Source organism: Carettochelys insculpta, chromosome 27, assembly GCF_033958435.1.
Source record: "Carettochelys insculpta isolate YL-2023 chromosome 27, ASM3395843v1, whole genome shotgun sequence".
NCBI classification, from domain to species: Eukaryota; Metazoa; Chordata; order Testudines; family Carettochelyidae; genus Carettochelys; species Carettochelys insculpta.
Window position 1 is genome coordinate 11,780,929 of NC_134163.1, and position 19,092 is coordinate 11,800,020.

A 19,092-nucleotide genomic window follows, 5' to 3' on the forward strand; every position below is an offset into this window, starting at 1 on the left:
TGGCGGCTGTCATACGTCCCTCTAGGGGACACCGACTGTCAGGCACAGGTGGCCAAGCAGCTGTCTATTGAGCCTGCTGCAAGGATAGCTCTCTCTCAGCTTCTCCTCTCCCCCCGGGGGATGGAGGAGGGCTGGGATTGCATCCTGCTGCCCAGCAGTGTTCCCTGGAAGCTGAGCGCTTGGGCAGCCACCCGAAAGAGGTTCAGGAGCTGACCGGATGATAAGCAGAACACCCTCAGCCGGCACGTACTTCTATTGGGTGGTGCACATCTGCACACGCCTTTGTACCTATAAAATTTATTCTGCACATGGGTGGAAAAAATTAGAAGGAACCCTGTTGCCCCGGGGCACCAAACTCCAGCTTCACGGTGAGTCCGAGCAAAGGGGCAAACCATGGGGAACCTGCCTCACCTGCTGAGCCACTCCGTTGTACACATCCTGGGGTGTGTTGCACGGCATCAGGTTGACAGAAGTGGCGCCAATGATGTCCCGCCCCAGAGCAGCATAGTGCTGCAGGCCGTTGCAAGAGCCGTCCTGCGAGGAAGAACAATGGGTGGGACTGAGAGCCGGGCTGTTTCGAAGGGCGCCGCCTGGTTATAAGCTAAGGCTGGGATTTTCCCTGGGGCTGAAGGGAGACAGGCGTCCAACGCCCAGTGACTTTCTCACCAGCCTCGCTGGACGCTGCCGGGGCCGGAAAAACTTTTCATGCAGATTTCTGCCCCGGCTCTGCTTTCGTACTTGTCCTGGCAGGCCGCCTCAGTTTCCCTTCTACATCCCATCTGCCTCAGCGAGTGCCAGGCGCTAGCCCAACGCTGCAGTCACAGGCAGGGCATTTAGAAAATCAGCCCCCGCAACTTCACCCAGCCTGCGGTAAGGCCTAAACTTATCATCCCCTGTGACAGCAGCGTCTTTGAACTGCGTTCCATGGGACGCTGGTGCTCCACGAACAACTCGCAGGTGTGCTGTGAGCATGTGGGAAAATACACCGACAGGCTGTATGTTCTGTTATTAAAACCAGACACAACGCTACTCCTTCGCTGCCGTGACACCTGATTGCTTCCTTCTGGTTTGGCTGTATATCAGAGAATCACAGAACACTAGGACTGGGAGGGACCTCGAGAGGTCATCGAGTCCAGTCCCCTGCCACCACAAAAGGCCCAAGTGCTCTTCTAGACTGGGGAGGCCAAACGCTTTGCATCGGGGCAATTTTTTACATGTTTCAGGGGCCAAACCGCCCCCACATCCCCGTGTTTAACCCCTCTCAGCCCAAACCAGCTGCAGGTTGCCAACCCGTCTCAGCCTGACTACACCCCATGCCGCACACTTCCTTTGGTCAGCCTGGGTAAAATGGCACCGATGCCATAGGAAAAGGCTTTGTGGGCTGGATAAAAAGGCGTTGCAGGATGAATTCAGGCCTGCTGTTGGGTTTTTCTGGGGGGGAGGTCTGACCTTTTTTTGTTTTTAAGAAAATTTTCATAGGTGTTCGGCATAAAAATATTACTGGGTGGTGTTTGGTGGTTTCAAAAAGTTTAAGAATCACTATCTTAGAATGGCGAAAAGTATCAGAGGGGCAGCTGTGTTAGTCTGTATCTTCAAGAACAACAAGAAGTCCTGTGGCTCCCTGTAGACTAACAGATATTTTGGAGCACAAGCCTTCATGGGCAAAGACCCGCTTCGTCAGATGCATCTGATGAAGCGGGTCTCTGCCCAGGAAAGCTTATGCTCCAAAATATCTGTTAGTCTATAGGGAGCCGCAGGACTTCTTGTTGTTATCTTAGAATGTTTAAATAAAAAAAAAAAAAAAAAAAATCGGTGATGACCACAGTCCTCTGTCACAAAATCTGTGTTAAAAGGCTTCTTTTTCTGCATAAAGAAAGAATCGGGGGATTAAACATCTAACTTATGAAGCTAGGCTTTCCAAATATGGCACACAAGATCCATCTAAGTATTTTAGGAGATGGTCCCATTCTCAAGAGACTCAGGCAAGTAAGAATTCCAGTCACTTTCTTTTAGCGTTATTTGAAAGTTTTTCCAGGCTGACATGAAATAATCAGTTTAGTTCACTGACTCCCATTAATCCCCCCCTTTAATTAAGCCTTTACTTGAAAATCTGAAATATGTTTTGATAAGAGAAGCTCGTGTGTCCAAAAGATTTAAGGCCGTTAATGTTTACGCGCTGCTATGTTTCCGTACATTCCAGTTACCATCCTACCAACACAGCTCAACACAAAGCAGGAGCAGAGAATTAATTACCGAATTAACAAAGTAACTCACCATTTTCTAACACACTCAAAGTGTACAATCGATAAGAATCTGAAAATGTTAATCTGTATAATTGCTTAAACAAACATACATCGTTACAGCATTCCTTCCAGGTACAAAACAGATGCATGACACTTAGTGGAAAGCTCTGCTTAGCTGCAAATCAACATGTTTTTATGGTTCTCTTTTTCAGAAATGAATGGAAATAAAAACTGAGAAGTTGATTCAAATAATTAATGGACCATACATCTACATTGCAGGCAGAGGCAGCTCCACTGGCAGGCTTTCTTAGACAGACCAAGCTCAGGATTATTCTGCTTTCAGTGTCCAGCTGGTGCTTGGCCTTGGTGTGAGCTCGAAGCATTTAGATTTGTGTCGTTTACTGCAACAGGAATCATCTCTGCCAGAGACAGGCTTTCATCCTACCAGCCAGCAGAGGCGCTTGGCTCCACCCTGACAACAGCTGAGTAAGGACCCGGAACAGCTGGCATCAGCCCTCTGGCTGCGGACTGGTAGAGAATCCCCACTTGGGGCGTCCCTTTCCTAGACTGCAGCCACACCCGCTAACCATAGTGAGCCCGTCTGATTTCAAGTGACGCAGGGTCAGGCCAGACCCATCTCTGCTACACTGCAGCTTTGCGACTGAAATGGGACTCAATCCAGATGTCATTGGGGGGAAGGCAGAGGGAAGCCATATGAACATCCAGAGAGCTGGGCCGGCAGGTAACAAGGAAGAGACCAGGATTTGTGTTTGCTGATCTGTCCCCTCCACATGCTGGAACAGGAAGGACCTGCCCGGAAAGTGAACTGGGGTCTGCTTACGTGTCAAACCCAAGCAGCACATGGAATTACTGCAGTTCCAACAGCCTTGGTTCCCCTGCGACTCAGCACCTCCCACGTCACCTCGGCCTTTCTACCAACTCCCCACGCTCTCCACCCCAGGCAGGAGGAATCTGACGGTCACGTATCAGAGCTGACCCTCACCTGATGAACGGGGAAGTGCGAGATGTAGGCTGCGGGGTCTGGTGATCTCAGAGCCTTGGCTATCTCCATGCAGCACGCCAAGGCCTGCCAGGGCTCGTCCACCTCCATCCACCACTTCCTGCCCTGGGGAGGGAAGAGCATCTGAGTGAGCACTAGGGGAGACCGAACCGGGGCAGAACGAGGAGCCACATCTCTCGCCACGGACCTGCAGCGCAGCCTCCAGGCAGGGCAGGCAGCTCGTGGGAAGGTTTGCCGGCCCCGCTGGATTGGCTGCACCTCCTGGCGGACAGGCAGCTTCTACTGCCGGCAGAGCCCATTCCGGCTGCCGAAACTAAAGACCAGGCGCCTCCTCTGCTGGTACAACCACACTGATGCGGAGGCTTTGGCCAATAGAACAGTGTTGCCCATCACACTCTTGCCCAAATCTCTTACACCAGCAAAACTGTCTAGTGTAGACCTGGCTTAGCCGCTGCCTTTCCAGGCCTTCCTGTAGCTAGTCTGGAAGAGCTACAGGGCAGCGCCCGTCTCTCCCCAGGCCGAGCACAGCAGTCGCCAATTGGCCGATCGTGAGCCGTGGGTCGATCCTGGGGACTCTCCCAGAGGATCATGGTCTGTGATGATGCAGTGGGGCTGCCACTAAGACGGCCTCCCTGCCTGCCCCTGTCCTGCATTGCTTCCAGAAGCCCCGTCGGGGGCAGAGAGTGGTCCGCTCCTGCCTGCAAGCACCACCCCTGCAGTTCCCATTGGTCAGGAAAGGGGAACTGGGGCCGAAGGGGGCGGCGCTCGTAGAGAAGGGCAGTGGGTGGAGCCATGTGCCCCCCACCAATCCCTTCCAGGAGCGGCCTGGAGCTGGAACACCGCACCGCCAACCTGGAGCCGCCCGCAATAAGCGTCACTCAGCAGGAGGCTGGACCCCAACCCCCAGTCCCCCTGCGAGAGCCAGAACCCCAAACCCCTTCCTGCCCCTAAACTCCCTCCCAGGGCTTACATCCCTCTCGCCCCTCCTGCACCCCAGCCCCCTACCCCAGGCTCAACCCAGAGCCCCATTCCATGCCACAAACCCATTGGCTCCACGCCAGGGCCCGCACCCCCCTCCTCCATACCCCAACCTCCCCCACCCCATCCCGGTGAAGGTGCGTTAAAGAGGCGGGGTGGGGTGGCGCCTAAGGGAATGGATGGGGTAGACACCAGGCTGCCCTTAAATTCAAAAAGCAATCCTGGGCATAAAAAGGCTGGGGACCACTGAGCCAATTCACTCCCACCTGCGAGCCCAGGTGCCACTGGTATATGAATAAAGCCACCAGGGTGGGCAGACGGTCACCGGCTGCCTGGTTTGCTGCCCACCTTGGGGCCAAGGCTCGCAGAGGCACTGTTTGTATTGGGGGGCTCTGCCCGGAAGCGAGCCAGGAACACAAGCAGAGAAGCCCTCCGAGCGCGAACACAGCTTCTAGCGGCAAAGCAGCCTGACTGCCAGCGGTTTATTCCAGCTCTGCTGAGCAAAGCAAGCGGGATCTGCTGGGGGCTTTAGTGGGCGCAGCTCGGCTGGGTCAGCACCTCCCAGCTCTTTGCATCCTGAGCTGACTCAGAGAGGTCTCAGGTCTCTCTCTACGTACCGTCAGGGGGTTGTCAGCCGAGTCCAGGATGTCCTCCAGGATCTCGTCGGCGTAGGCCAGCCGCTCCTGCAGCGAGTTCTTCTTCTTCAGCCCCGTCAGGTTAATCAGGTGGATCTTGAGCCAGTCAAGCCCCCGCGGCCCCAGCGGCTTCCCCTCGGCGAAGAGCAGAATGGCTCGGGTGACGTCGCTGCCCAAGTGGTTGAAATAGGGGGGGCAGGGGTAGGTCCTGCCCCGGAAGTCCATGTTGTGGGGGAACCAAAAGACCTTGTCCCGCATGTGGCTGGCGATGGAGAGCTTGTAGAGGGCGTCCATCCGCAGGCTGTACATTTCCGCCATCTTCTTCCTGCACTGCGTCAGCTCCCGCTTCAGGGACGACTTGCTCCAGGGAGCGCTGGGCCCCCCGGGGGAGACCAGGGACAGCCTGGGGGCCTCCGAGAGGGGCGGCGGGACGCCCAGCTTCTCGCTGCCCTTGGCATTGAAGATGGAGATGATGAGGTCCAGCACAGGCTGGTTGATCTTCCAGGGGCAGTTGCCCAGCTGGTTCAAGGCGTCTAGCACGGGGTGCAGGCTGCTGCGGGGGCACTCCTCCAGCAGCAGCTGGTGCTGGACAGCTCCCTCCACGCAGCGCATCAGCTTGGTGGGGGCCAGGATGTAGGCACCGAAGTGCGGCGAGGTCCACGGCACCGGGGGGCACAGCATGGGCATGACGAAGGAGTCAAAAGTCAGGGTGGTCTCGGCCGCGCTGGACAGGATCTGGGTCAGGATGGGGTGGGGCTTTATGAACCCGATCTGGGGGGAGAAGTAGAGAGGGGTGAAGCTCAGCGGGTGCAAGTTAATTCGGGGCACAGGAGGCCACAATCCCCTTCGGAGAGAGAGAGAGAGTCCAGGCAGGGAGCATGATGCAAAGCTGCCCCAGTGCTGTGCTGCAGGTTCACCGTGCTCCCTGCTGGGGACGGGCTTCTCCCCCAGGTGTAACAACATAACAAATTCTCTCTCTCTAACCAAACTGAAACACCTCAGGCCTTCCTCTGCAGCCAGACCGACGAGCAGCAGCCGCGAACCGTGAAGCTGGGAGTCCCTTACTCTCATTCCATCTACGTTTCCTTACAATAATGTCACCCCAGGCTGTTGGAAGAAGACCCCATCCTACGGGCACCCACTGGCAGCAGATAAAGAAATCAAATCTCAGGAAGGGTAAAGAAAACTTGGGAGCATTATGTCTGGCAAGAAACCGCTTCCACCAGAGCTGAGTTTGTGGAGGTTGGTAGTCTCATTCTATGATGATTGTGCTCCCTTTCCTTTCCTCCCGTTTTCAGTCTGATCTCTGTCGGGTTCGTAACCGTTTCTGTGTGCAGCAAAATTAATTTAGCCAGGTGTAAATCCACTAAGCTGGTGGGGTCTGATTGCTCAGGTAATTATGTTACCATAGGTTATGATCAGTTAGTAAAGTTATACTAAAATAATTGGTCAAGGTAGAGCTAAGCAGGGCTCCAGTTTCGCTACTTAAACTGAGGCCCAAAAAGGCAAACGGCAGGAGGGAGGAAAGAGAAAGAAAGGCAGGAAGGAGGAGGAAGACCTGGGAGGAGTCCTTCCAAGATCAGAGCTGCCAGACCCTGAGGTTCAGCATCCAGAGAGACTAGACTGTCTTTGTCTGGCCAACAGGGGAAGGCTGCCTGCCTCTCTCGGGGTTGGTGAGCACGGCACTGAGAGCTTAGCATGGATTCTGCCAATAGAGAATAAGAATATGACTGTGTGAGGCTTTTTCAGCAGCACAGATTCTACAGACCTGCAGGGAATTATGCCCTGAGCCCTAGGAACTGGGTAAGGGTGGGTGTGCGAATTGACAGGGTCACGCCTTGAGCCCTGCAGACTGGGTAAAGGTGTACGTGTCCCTGAGTGCGGAAGGGATAAAGAAATGTGTGCAGATAATGCCAGCCCTCCCCTTCAGAGCCAGACAAACTATCAAGCAGGCCCAAGAGACAGACTCCAGCTCTCCACTGTGCATGGCTTCCCTAGCCCTTCTGACATGTTTCATCCACAGCATGGGACCGCAGATCAGAGCTAGGCAGGAGGGGGGCTGCAGAAGCTGCTGATCACCCCAGCGCTGGTGAGGCCGCAAAGGGGGTCCCAGGGGGGCAAGCCCGAATGTCTGAATGTTGGGGGGGGGGGCGCAGTTTAGGACACTGTCCCTTTTGGGGTGGCTGTGTGCCAGGAACTGAAGCAGGAGGAGAGAAAGAGGAGCAGGGAGCTTTAAAAGGGTGAGTAGAAAGCAGCAGAAACAATAAGCCGGTGCACATGGCACGCAACGGGCTCGGACGCACACATGCCCAGGAAGGAGATGGAAAGACCATGGAACATGAAATTAATAGGTGTAAAAAACCACAGGGACTATTTCTTTACAATGCAGAGTCAACCTGCGGAACTCCTCGCCAGGGGATGTTGTGCAGGCTGAAACTATAACAGGGGCCAAAAAAGAGCTAAGTAAGCTCGTGGAGGATGGGTCCATCAAGGGCTATGAGCCAGCATGGGCACGGAGGCAAACTCCTGCTCCAGTTTGCCCAGCTGGCTCACTGGAGGTTCTGCCTCTGTTTGGTACATTTCTCGGAAGCCTCTGGCACTGGCCACTGTGGGCAGATGGGATTCGGGGCTAGCCGGACCGCGGGCCTGAGGCAGCGTGGCCGTTCGGAGGTTCCGTTCACCAGCGGTGCCTTACCTGCCGGCTGCTGCGGAAGGAGTAGACGTGGTACAGCACAGGGATGAGTTTGGCCTCCACGCTGGGGTTCAGGATGTTGCTCTTCACCTTGATCACTTGCACGAGCAGCTCCACCAAGTGAGTGCCCAGCTGCACCATCAGGACGTGAGGCCATGTGCAGTCCTTGCTGAGCAGGGAGGACCCCGAGCTGGCCTCCAGCTTCTCCCAGTACTCCCGCGGCAAGTAGCTATCCAGCTGAGGAGGCAAGAGGAAAACAGCCCCACGTGAGCAGCAATTACTTCTCCAGGGAGACTAACTGGGCCTGACTGGAACCTGAGTCAGACAGCGCAGTGTGTGTACTACCTCCAGGGGCTGGGGGCCAGCTGGAGAGAGGCAGCAGAGGAGGAGACTTCCTCCCCTCCGTCCCACCTGCAGGGCAGCCACCCTCTGTGCATAGATGTTAAAGGAGGGACTGCTGAGGAGCCAAGAGGGGCAAGCCTAGTCAGGGCAGGGGCTGGCTTCCTGCAGTGATCGTTGCCTTTCTAGAGCTGCCCCCTCCGGGCACGCACACCCGAGAGTGAGCTTCACGGGCTCTGTAAAGGCCCAAGTTGCTCCTCAACCACCGCAAGCTCTAGCACAGGCAGTGCCTGAGCGACCCCTCGGAATCTGCCCGCAGAGCTCATTTCTGGTCGGAGCTGCACCCCACCCACGAGGGAGGAGCCATCCAGTCACAGCAGCCGGGCTAGTGGTTTTGTTAGCTCTTGCAGCCTCTTCGTCAGAACCTGCAGCTCCCGAGGTGCTCTCCCAGGATACAAGCCCTGGACGTCTGCAGGGGCGGAGTCTGCTCTCCAGCCCCCAGTGGCCTCCAACCCACTGAGTCTGAGGACGACTCCTCCAGATCTCAGCTGTTGAGAGTCATGCAGTGAGAAACGTTAGAGCAGCGGTTTTCAACCACTGTGCCGCAGCACACTGGTGTGCCATGAGAACTGTCCAAGTGTGCCACGAAATGTTGTTAATTTCTCCTCACTGTGGCTCTTGGCAGATACACCACAAGGGGAAATACCGACCCCACTAGCACCAGGAGACAGCTGAAATGCTGCCTCCTGGCCCAAATGAGCTGGCAGGGAGGGGAGCTGCTGCCAGGGTTTACTCATTTACTCAACATCCCCAGTACGGCGTTGAGCAGATTTTGTATGTGTGTCTGTGCTCGCTGTCTAAGACGGCGCATTCTGTGGTGGATTTGAAACATTAATACATTTGATCCTTGTTTAGCTTGCTGTATGCACAACTACGTTGAAAACCTCTCTGGTAAAACCACAGACATTGTAAGTGTAAGTAAATGTGATGCTTATGAGTCATCGATTCAGCTGAAAAAAGCGGGCGTGCTGTGGGATTGTTCGTCTTGTTGATGTATGCCATGTTGGGAACCACTGGGCTAGAGAGTAAACCCCAAAGCCTCCAAAAAATCCTTAGAGGTCTCCCGACCGGAGCTCTTCACTCCCCAGCCGATCTGCCGCAGAACTGGGCTAAAAGGCAGGACGCCAAAGCTGGAGCTGCTACAGCTGCGTCCTGGAGATGGAAAGCCAGCCCTCTGCCCCACAGGAAGCAATCTGCTTCCCAGGCTGCTTCCTTGCAAAGAACTGCTTGCATTTGTGGGGCCAGATCGAGAGACAAGACTACAGGTCTAGGCCATGAAAGCTACACCCACCCTGCCCGTTTGCAATTTGCCCAGCAGCCTGGGGACGAGGCAAGGAGCTAGGACAGGCCTACCTGGGTGTCCTTTGCCAACAGTTGAGCGTAGTCCTCATAGATCTTCTCCAGCAGGCGGCTGCTGGATTTCTTCCGGACGGCGTACTTGTTGTAGATCTTGGTGCCCAGCTCTTTGGCAAAAACCAGCAGGGATTCTCCTTGGGGAGGGAGGTTGGAGAGGCTCTGAAAAGGGGGAGGCAGCGAGGATCTTAGGGGAGAAGCGCAGATCAGTCAGGGTGTTTAAGGTATCAGAGAGGCAGCCGAGTTAGTCTCTTTCTTCAAAAACAACAAGAAGTCCTGTGGCACCTTATAGACTAACTAGCTCTTAGTCAATATGGTGCCACAGGACTTCTTGGTGTTTAAGGTGCGTCCCTCCCCGCTGGTCCCCAGTAAGCAAAGGGCATCGGGAAAGGGCAACGCAGCAAAGACTGGGACAAGCAAGGACCTGCTGGAATAAACCGTGAAGCAAACCTGCCCAAGATCTGAGATCCAGCCCCCAAGGCAGGATGGGGGGAGGCATCCTACCTGCAGCATGATATCCACGTACTCCTTGTCCTCCAGCAAGCACAGGTAGGGGTAGAGGCTCATCTGCTTGCACTGCCTGTTGCTCATGTAAATCTTCGACTCCCGCAGGGTTTGGAGGAGGCACTTCCGCCACTCAGAGCGCAGCGCGGTCAACAGCCGCCGCTGCACAAAGGCAAACCAGGCACTCAGCAATGGCACAGGCAGGTGTGGGATGAAGCAGGCACATTCCCACGCTCTACGGGCTTCCCCCTTCCTGAGAGCGCTGGCCTCTGGAGACCCACAGCAGGCTCTCAGCCCTTTCCACGTATCAGGGCGAAGACTCTGCAGCCATCTCCTCTATGTTTTCTTGACCTTCAAGACAGCTGCCCCAGAGGGTCCGTAAGAACTGCTTGGGCTCATGGCTCCTGCAGCACTCTGCTAACAGCCAGGGATGTTCAACCCCAGGGACCACATGGATTATCTACTGTGAGCTCCTGCATAACAACCCAGCCGTTCCCGCAGGCCGCCTGTCACCCAGAAGAACGTCTTCCATGGGGCGGCCCAGCGCTCGCTCTAAGGCGGGCAGCCAGGAGAACGCCAGTGTTAACTAATACACACGCAGCCCCCCACGGCTTTACCGCTTTGATGGCTTGCTCCGTCAGGGGCTTGTCCGACTCCACGGAGTTGATGGTTACGGTGTTGGAAGCCTCCACTTCCAGCTGCTGCCGGAAACGTTCCCGCAGCTCGTGCACCGAGAAGTCCAGCTTGGGGTAGGAGACTGGCTTCTCCTGCAGAGAGACGGAAACGGTGAGCGCTAAGATTCAAGCACGGAGCAGTTGGGTACTTCCAACACTCAGGGGTTGGATGTGCCCAGGTGTAAATAGCTTTGCCATTTACTGACAAGATGCACAGAGACAACACCTCTCCTACTCCCAGTGACTTGTGGCAGAGCAAGGGGTTCACGCTTGGTCCCAGGCTTTGGTCCCTTATTTTTTTTTATATTCCTGTGTGGAATAAATTTTATGTGCACTAAGACTTGACAGGACTACTCCCTGCTTGTTTTGGTAACAGATTTCACTGTGCTCGAGACACACGGCTCCATTTTCTGTGGCTCTTAGCCTAGGCACTTTGGAAGCCAATCTGCCAACTAGCAGGCATGCAGGAGGGACTGAATCCTACCTCTTAGCATGCCAGAATGGGACTGATCACAAGAACCTGGAACCCAAGACCGCTCATCCTGGCTCTGACACAGGCTTCCTTCTGCAGCCTTGGTCAAGTCACTTCACCTCTCAACTCCCTTCTCCTATAAAGCTGGCTCCGCCTCTCGGGGATGCTAGGAGGAATCATGTGTCAGTGACCAGTGCTATTCACGACGCTGTTTCACTCAAAGGACTCTGTGCAACCAGTTCGGATAACAAAGGCTCTGTGCCCCAAACAGCCCACCCCACGAAAAGGAATGTCAATAGCCCTGCAGAATCCACACGCAGGTGCTGCCAGCAACCCCCGACCCCCTTTACCTTGGAGTAGAAATCCCGGAGCAAAGGAAACGGGCAGATTTCCGCTGGGGGCAGACACGGGGTCTGGAATCTGGGCTTGATCATCCTGACAGCCTTCAGCACCATCTCCCGCTCATCCTCCTCATAGATGACACCTTTGAAGAGCTCATCCAAGTGAAAGCCATCCTCTTCCAGCTGCTGCACACATCTGGGGAGACAGGACTGGCTCAGCAGCGGGGCAAAGGAGAGGGAGGGAATAGCTACCCTGGGAGGTGACCAATGTTTAGGCACAGGACAAGGGGCAGTGCGAACAGGTGAAGCACGACTCCCAGCAGAGAGAAGGGAATCGTGGGGATCAGAGCAAGATCCCAATGGAATGGCCCCTCGCTGCCAGGTCTGCTATCGCCTCCCCCGCCTTGTCACCGGGACGGGTGTCAGCCAGCGCCATGGGAGTCACGCTGAGCCACAGACGCTGGCCACCGGGAAATGCACACACCTGCCAAGACAGAGCAGCAGCGCTGGAATCTTGCTGCCGCTTGCTCCAAGCCGCCGCGCTACAGGGCTGACGGTATTTTGAAGGCAGCTTTGTGAAATGGGTTCACAGCACCGTCCCAGCCGGAAGAGGGGGTTGCTTTGCTGACAGCAATCCCCGGTGGGTCTCGCCCTCCTCTCGCGCTGCCCTGTACTGCGGGGCCAGCTGGCTCTTCCACGCCTGCCCTGCCCCTTCGGAACGCCTCTGAAATCCTGCAGGAACCAGGAAGCTTCACGCCCCAGACATCTCATCCCCCACTCTCTGGAGCAAAGGTCGGGCCCTCCGGCAGCATCTGCACCTTCCACAGGGGCCCTTTCAACTGGACCCGCATAATGAGCTTGTTACTACTGCATGACTGTGACTCTAGCACCCGTGGGAGACTGGCCCAGGAGTTCTCAGACTGGGAGAAGTGGGGTCAGGATCCGGCATTGGGGGGATCATGACCCTTGGCCTCTCCCTGGCAGCTAAATAGATAGAAAGAATCAGAGGGAACATTGCTAAGGATTCAGCTCCAATTACGGAAATCTAGCTGCCACGGGGGGCATTGCAGGTCTGCACAAAGCAACTGCAACAAGAGGTTATGGCCATTGGCTCTGACGCCAGGCAGCGCTCACATGCCCAGGCTGAAAATCAGCCAGGACACTGAGGCTGCCACACCTGCTCTGCCAATTTGAGATCACGCGCAAGCAAGTCCTCGGTTTTACAGCCCATCTGATGGGGGATCTTGCCAGCTGCAATGGCAGGTACCCTGGCTCCCTTTCTGACTCCACAGGCAGGACGTCTCCTAGTCAACTGCACCACCTCCTGCAGCGGGCTGGGATTTTGTGGCAGGATCTCCCATCCGAGTTCTAACTCGGACTAGCTAGAGAGAGGCAACAAGGTTGCAGCCTGGGCTGGGGGAGTTACAGGACCAGTTGCATGGTTAGGAGGAGAGAGAACTCGAGCCACCACATCTCCATGTCCCACCTCCTCTATAAACAGGCATCGTTCTGAGTTAATGGAGACTGGAAGGCAAAGTGAACAGACCTAGGGCAGAGAACCATGACCTCGACGCACCCCTTCCTCTTGGGAGGATTCGCCCCTTATGCCTGCAAACCACACTCTTCAGCCAGAGCCGGCTTCCAACGCACGCCTCACATGACAGCCTGCAGACAGCATGTACCAGAAGGACGGCAGCAGGACAGCTACCAGAGTGATCGAGAGCCAGGGAACTTCAGCCTACTCCAGAGGTCAGCAACCAAAATAGCAACAAGAGCCTTTTTTTAAATTCACTAAAAAAACCTCAGTCATTCAAGAGCCGCACTGCACACGAATACGAGACGGCCTGTAACAAAGAGCGTCAAACCGTGCTTTTTGTGAGCCCTATTTTAAGAGCAGCGCACACGCCAGGATTTGTAACGCGATACGGTTACTGCAGGACGGTCACTATTTATCAAAAATGATCCACTTCCTCCCCCCCACTTTGCAATTACAGCATCACCAGCCCCAGACAAGTCCTTAAAGAGCCGCAGGTTGCAGACCCCTGACCTACTCCAAACCCGGGGGGCCGGGCTGCAACAGAGTCCTGACATCACAGGGGAAGAACAAAGGGAAGCTACTTGATCAGCCCCTCCCACTCCGTCATGCCTGACTTTACACCCGACAGATGAGTAGAGGCTTGCATAGAGGGTGCTGGAAGGCAGCCAGCTCTGGGGTAGAGAACAGCAGCCGACTAGAGCACTGGAGGCTGTTTGTTCATGAAGCAGGTTGGGGTCATCGATGCTCGTGCGGAGCAGGCAGGACTGTGGGTTTACCAGCCAGCTGTCTAGACACAACAGGGCACAATAACTGATGACCCTGCCCAGCCAATTAGCTGCTGGTGCGGTGCCCTAAGGAGACAAACCCATTGGTTTGGGTTGGGACCATCTCCATTCACACAACGCCAAGCCCTGGCATTCCACTGTGGCCGTCCAGAGCCCTGGCAGCAGAAACTTTCCTGTGCACGTTGGCCTTTGGCTCCTGATGTTAAGCCATCACCAGGCCCACTGATGGCAGGAGAGGGTGAAAAGGGGGGCAGCTGCCTCAGAGCCCAGTGTTTCAAGGGGGCCAGGAGCTCTGGAAGCCTGCAGAGCACTGTGCTGCTGCTCTGTGTGCGCATATAAGGGGTCCCCGGGGCTGACTGTCCTTAACTGCACCTCTTCTGCCCTTGGCCCTGTCCCTTTCAGACAAGGAACCAGGGGCCCCCTCCCCCCTTGCCCCTTGCTCGCAGTAGCTACAGTCCTGCAAGGCACATCTCAGAATCACCAAGTTCTCTGGGACACCAGCAAGGCACAGAACGCAGAGAAAGCTGCGTGCTCAGAGCCCCACCTGGCGGACACCCATGCGTCACACTGCAAAGGACAGGCAAGGAGATCAGGAGGCAGCTGACCTTGTGCAAACAAGCGAGTGCAGGCAAGCTCACAGCAGATGAACGGTGCTGCTGGGAGAACTCCTGAGCAAGCCACATCCCAGTCTCAACTCTGACTGTGAGAGAAGTCGGTTGCCTGGAAAAACGAGGTTCTGTCTTGCCCTGTGAGAGCGTGAAAAATCCCAGGGCGTTTGACATCAGCACCCTTGGCCAAAAATCCTCCCAGTGCAGCCTGCTGTGTATCTGGCTACTGTGCTCTTCCCCAGAAGCAGATGCAACTCAGAGATGCTGTACATAAAGCCCGTGAGCACCTCCGGAGCCGCCACAATGGAAGATTTGACATCAGTGCAGGTCCCTGTGACCTCTTTTCTCCAAAGCTGGCTAATGAACACTCCACCACAGTGAGTGATCCATGAAAGAAGACTGCACTGGAAATGTCTAATTACTTCCTGTATCACAGTAGCACCTAGGGCCCTGATTTTACCTGGGGCTTCTATCCCACTATATAGACCCAGAGTCACAGAGAGTGTCCCGGCCTCAAAGCACTGACAATCTAAATACACGAGACACACAGAAGGTGTTGGGTAGAGCAAAGAAGAAGTGATTTGCCCAAGGCCGCCCTGAAGCTCAGTGGCAGAGCTGGGAATAGAACCCACATCTCCAGAATTCCGGTTCAGTGCTCTATCCATTAAACAACACAGGCGCTGAATACAGGACAGTCCCGTCTGACTCTTTATGGAGGGACATTCCCAGAGGCAGAGACGTGCACGTTTTTATAGATTTGTGCAGGCAAGAAATCAACACAACTGAGCTGTCAACAGGTGACCTGGGAGACAAGTCAATGAGAAGCATCTGGAACTTACAGTGAGCTAGCCAAGAACCTACAGACAGCCATAAAGTCACCAAGACACAAGGCAGCTCGCAAAGACATCTGCTGGGGAACGCTCGACAGCCCCACTTTGAGGCAAGTAACAGAAATCGGGCCACAGAATTCACATGAATTCAGACCATTTTAATAAATGCACACTAATTATTTATAAGAGGCCTCTCAGGCTGCCTTGACTCATATCTGAGGCCTCCCACATACTAGTTTTCAACTAGGTATTCTTTTTAAGCTGCCATTCCTAGGACTGACAGCCTAGGGGTAATAACAGTACCTGACACCAATCCATAGCAACCAGGATTGAGAGAGAGCACAGATCTCACTGACAGGCACTGGAGCAGCAACTGGGGAAGATGGCAGGGTCACCACGCCCTCCCGGCAAGGCTAACAATAGACTTTAATGAGAGAAAGGCCCTGGAGGGTTGCTATGGCACCAGCCAGACCTGGCAGGACACAGACTCTAGGTGAGCAGTCTAAGGAGCTGCCCAGCAGCGTTCTGTATAAGCCGAGAGCTTGGGTAGCTGCCCAAGAGAGATGCAGGTGCCACTTAGCCGATTAGCAGAGTACTCACTGCTGGAAGCATGTCTCTCTATTGGTGGTGCACATCCACGCACACTTTAGTGCACAGAACAAAATTCATTCTGCCCACGCATGGCACAAATCAGAGGGAACCCTGCTGCCCAGAAATGGATGCAAGCAGGATGGGAGAGCCATCTGCTTGCAGAAGCTCACTGCTTTCCAACCTCTCATCCTCCAGCAGCTCCAGATTCTTTCCGGCACAGACCAATATGAAGCCTTGAGATGCGTGTGCCTGATCCACTTGGTTCCCCTTCTGAGCACTTGTGCAACATCCCATCACAGGGCCGTGCTTTCTGGTCTGTATCCCACTGAGTGATATGGGGCTCCATGTGCCCCACAGCAGGTTGAGAGGATGTGCCCCAGTCTACCCAGAAGGGAACCTCTACCCCAGCTCACTGATTCAATAGGAAACAAACCCCCAGTGCAGCTCACCACAACCTTTCTCCTCCCTGCAAATCTGCATTTCCAGAGAAGGCAGGTCTCCCCCAGCCGCCCGCTGATCTCCACTCCCAGGAGAAGCAGTGGGAAAAGGAGAGGCAGCGTTGTTATTTACACAGCACGCCCAGCGAGTTACCTTTGGATGACGGTGACAGGGGCGTGAGCCCGGCCCATGCACTCCAGCACAGCAGCGTAGCAGCTGAGGTTGGGCTTCAGCCTGGCTTCCTCCAGCATGAAGAAGAGCCGGCCAATCTGGTTCAACGAGCCCTAAGAGGAGGAGAAGGAAGAGGGATAAATTCAAGCTCCAAGCCCCTCCCCCTTTCTCTTCTGCTTTAAACCCGACGCACTATTAAACCAGGTCCCGCATGCCCTCAAAGGGACCTTGCATAACCTGAGTGTGGCGGGTCTCAAGCTAGTTCCCAGTGGGCATTACAACAGCACCTACCCACAAACCTCTACCCCAGCCAACCCCATTCTGGGCCTCAGTGATGCCAGCATGAATGGTCACTGGAACCTGAGTTCCCCTCGCACCCGCTCCAGTCCAGTGAGAGCCGAGACTCAGGCCAGGTCTACCCTAGACATTAAAGTCGATTGTAGATATGCAATCCTAGCTATGGCAACTGCGTAGATAGAATCGACTTATCTCTAATCGACTTACCTGGCCAAACCAACAGAGGGAGGTTGACGGGAGAAAACATCCCATTGACCTCCCTCTCTCCCTGCGATATTAAGGAGTACGGGGGTCGGCCGCCGATCCCTGATTGGTCAATTTTGCGCATCCCTACTAGATACACAAAAATCAAACCCCGCGGAATAAAGATTCACCCACAGAGTGGCTGGGCATGTGGAACCTGCCAATCCCCACACTGCACCAGCATGGACGAGCCAGTCTCCACAGCTGAGCATTCATTCCAGTGCTACACTTCCTTTCGAGTTACTTATTCCCAGAGGTACAAAACTGGATTTGTTTTCTTTTCAACTGAATTTTTTTTGGATTTTGATACTTAAATGATGAAGCGCTCTTCCTTTAAAAAAGAAACTCGTTTAATATTCAATCTGAATGTAATCCGAACTATAGTAAGGCTTGAATTTATCAGACTCTCTTGGAATATTTAAATAGGAAATAATTACGCTAAATCCATGAGCCTCCATCAGAAATTTTGAATGAAAGGCTGCTTTTCTGTTGAAGGAAAGAAGCAGGAGAAAAAACATTCAATTTTTTTGGTCAAGCTTCATGCTTCGGCCACCAGTCCTGCAGACATACTTGTTCAAAAAGGCGTTAATTAAATTTGCGAGCTAATTCCTTGGGGGAGAATTGTATGCCTCCTGCTCTGTTTTACCAGCCTTCTACCACATATTTCATGCTACAGCAGGCTTAGATGATGACCCAACACATATTATTTAAGAGCAATTTCTCTTAGGAGCTGACAAAACCTGAAGAAGGTACCACAGTGAGAGTTCTAAAAACAGCTGCAACAGTAAACCCAAGATTTAAGAATCTGAATTACCTTCCAAAATCTGGGAGGGACTGGGGTGTAGAACAGGGGTGCACAAAGTGGTAGGGGTGACCTCCTTGGGGTGCACGAAATTTCACAAGGGGGATGCAGCACTCTCAGCTGCCAGGTCTCAGGCTCATCCATCTCATTAGAAATATTGGAATAGGTTACTGTTCTTTGTGTGTACTGACATTTACATACCAATTAATAAAGTTTTTATATTCTACAGACTTATTTTCTTATGGGGGCTGAAAAGTTTTGTGTGTGTGTGTGTGTGTGTGTGTGTGTGTGTGTGTGTGTGTGTGTGTGTGTGTGTGTGTGTGTGTGTGTGTGTGTGTGTGTGTGTGTGTGTGTGTGTGTGTGTGTGTGTGTGTGTGTGTGTGTGTGTGTGTGTGTACATACGTACGTACATAACCCAAATTTCCATTGGTTTGGATTATATAGACAGGCTGCAGAAGACCTGCTAATTACAGAGATGAAAAGTGAGGCCTGACATAAAAAGGTTGCTCACCCCGGTGTAGAGCATTCTTTCAGAAGTCTTATTAGCGCCACACTTTGATGCAGAAACTACAGAACCTGAGCCACCAAAAAAAAAAACATAAATTTTCCGCTGGTGACATCTGACACAGATGGTGGAAAGAAACGTGCATCTGTCTGCCCTGCTTGGATTGTTATTGAGCAGAACCTGTCACTAGCATGGGTGCAAGTCCGCTGGAATGGTAGCCGAAGTTGGAAGAGACATAAGCATCTTTAGCACATCTAAATATCTTGTGACACCAGCTACAATTGTGTCACGCTAGCGCCTGTTCTCACTTTCGAGTGACATTGTAAACAAGATGAGAGTAGCGTTATCTCCTGCAAATGTAAACAAACTTGTTTTAGCAACTGGCTGATCAAGAAATAGGACTCAGTGGACTTGTAGGCTCTAAAGTTTTACCTGGTTTTATTTTGGAATGCTGTTATTTTTTGTAGATATGTCTATGTTTGTAAGTTCAATTTTCAGAGAGACTAAACAACAGTACTTGTAACAGGGGAACTGAAAAATACTATTTCTTTTGCTTTTTGTAATGAAAATATTTTGAACGTACAGTGAGCACTGTCCAACTTGTTTTCTGTATTGCAACTGAAATCAATGTAGTTGAAAATGTAGAAAATGTTTAAATAAATGGTATTCAATTATTATTTAAATGCTCAATTGAACGTTACATTTTTAATTATGCCATTTTTTTAATCACGTGACAGCTGTAGAGTTAATGGTAATAGCAACCAATGAAAACACACCTTTCTTTAGAAAATACCTGAAGTACAAGTGGAAAGATAGATTAAAATTGCTGATTGAAATCAAAGCTTCTGACTTAAATCAATCCCCCGCTGTACCATTTCAATCGTTTATAAATACAATCAAATGGCTCGGAAAACTCCCCCGTTCAAAATGAATTCTTGGGCTTGGCTCCAGAGCGCATGCCAAAAAGAGATAC

General features: G+C 53.2%; 1 protein-coding gene across 3 annotated transcripts in view; it reads right to left on the bottom strand.

Moving 5' to 3' along the window:
- The window catches only part of POLRMT (RNA polymerase mitochondrial), a 33,215-nt gene that overhangs the window by 11,015 nt on the left and 3,108 nt on the right, over positions 1 to 19,092 (bottom strand). For all 3 annotated transcript variants that reach the window (XR_012642664.1, XM_074978508.1, XM_074978509.1), the window contains 9 exons: positions 16,255 to 16,385; positions 11,322 to 11,508; positions 10,443 to 10,592; positions 9,826 to 9,987; positions 9,322 to 9,483; positions 7,573 to 7,806; positions 4,860 to 5,648; positions 3,247 to 3,369; positions 412 to 534 (listed from right to left, as the gene is read on the bottom strand). Coding sequence is in view for 2 of the 3 variants with exons in the window: in XM_074978508.1 (XP_074834609.1) it covers positions 412 to 534; positions 3,247 to 3,369; positions 4,860 to 5,648; positions 7,573 to 7,806; positions 9,322 to 9,483; positions 9,826 to 9,987; positions 10,443 to 10,592; positions 11,322 to 11,508; positions 16,255 to 16,385 (2,061 nt within the window). In the remaining variant the exon portion in view is untranslated. The remainder of the gene's footprint in view (positions 1 to 411; positions 535 to 3,246; positions 3,370 to 4,859; positions 5,649 to 7,572; positions 7,807 to 9,321; positions 9,484 to 9,825; positions 9,988 to 10,442; positions 10,593 to 11,321; positions 11,509 to 16,254; positions 16,386 to 19,092) is intronic.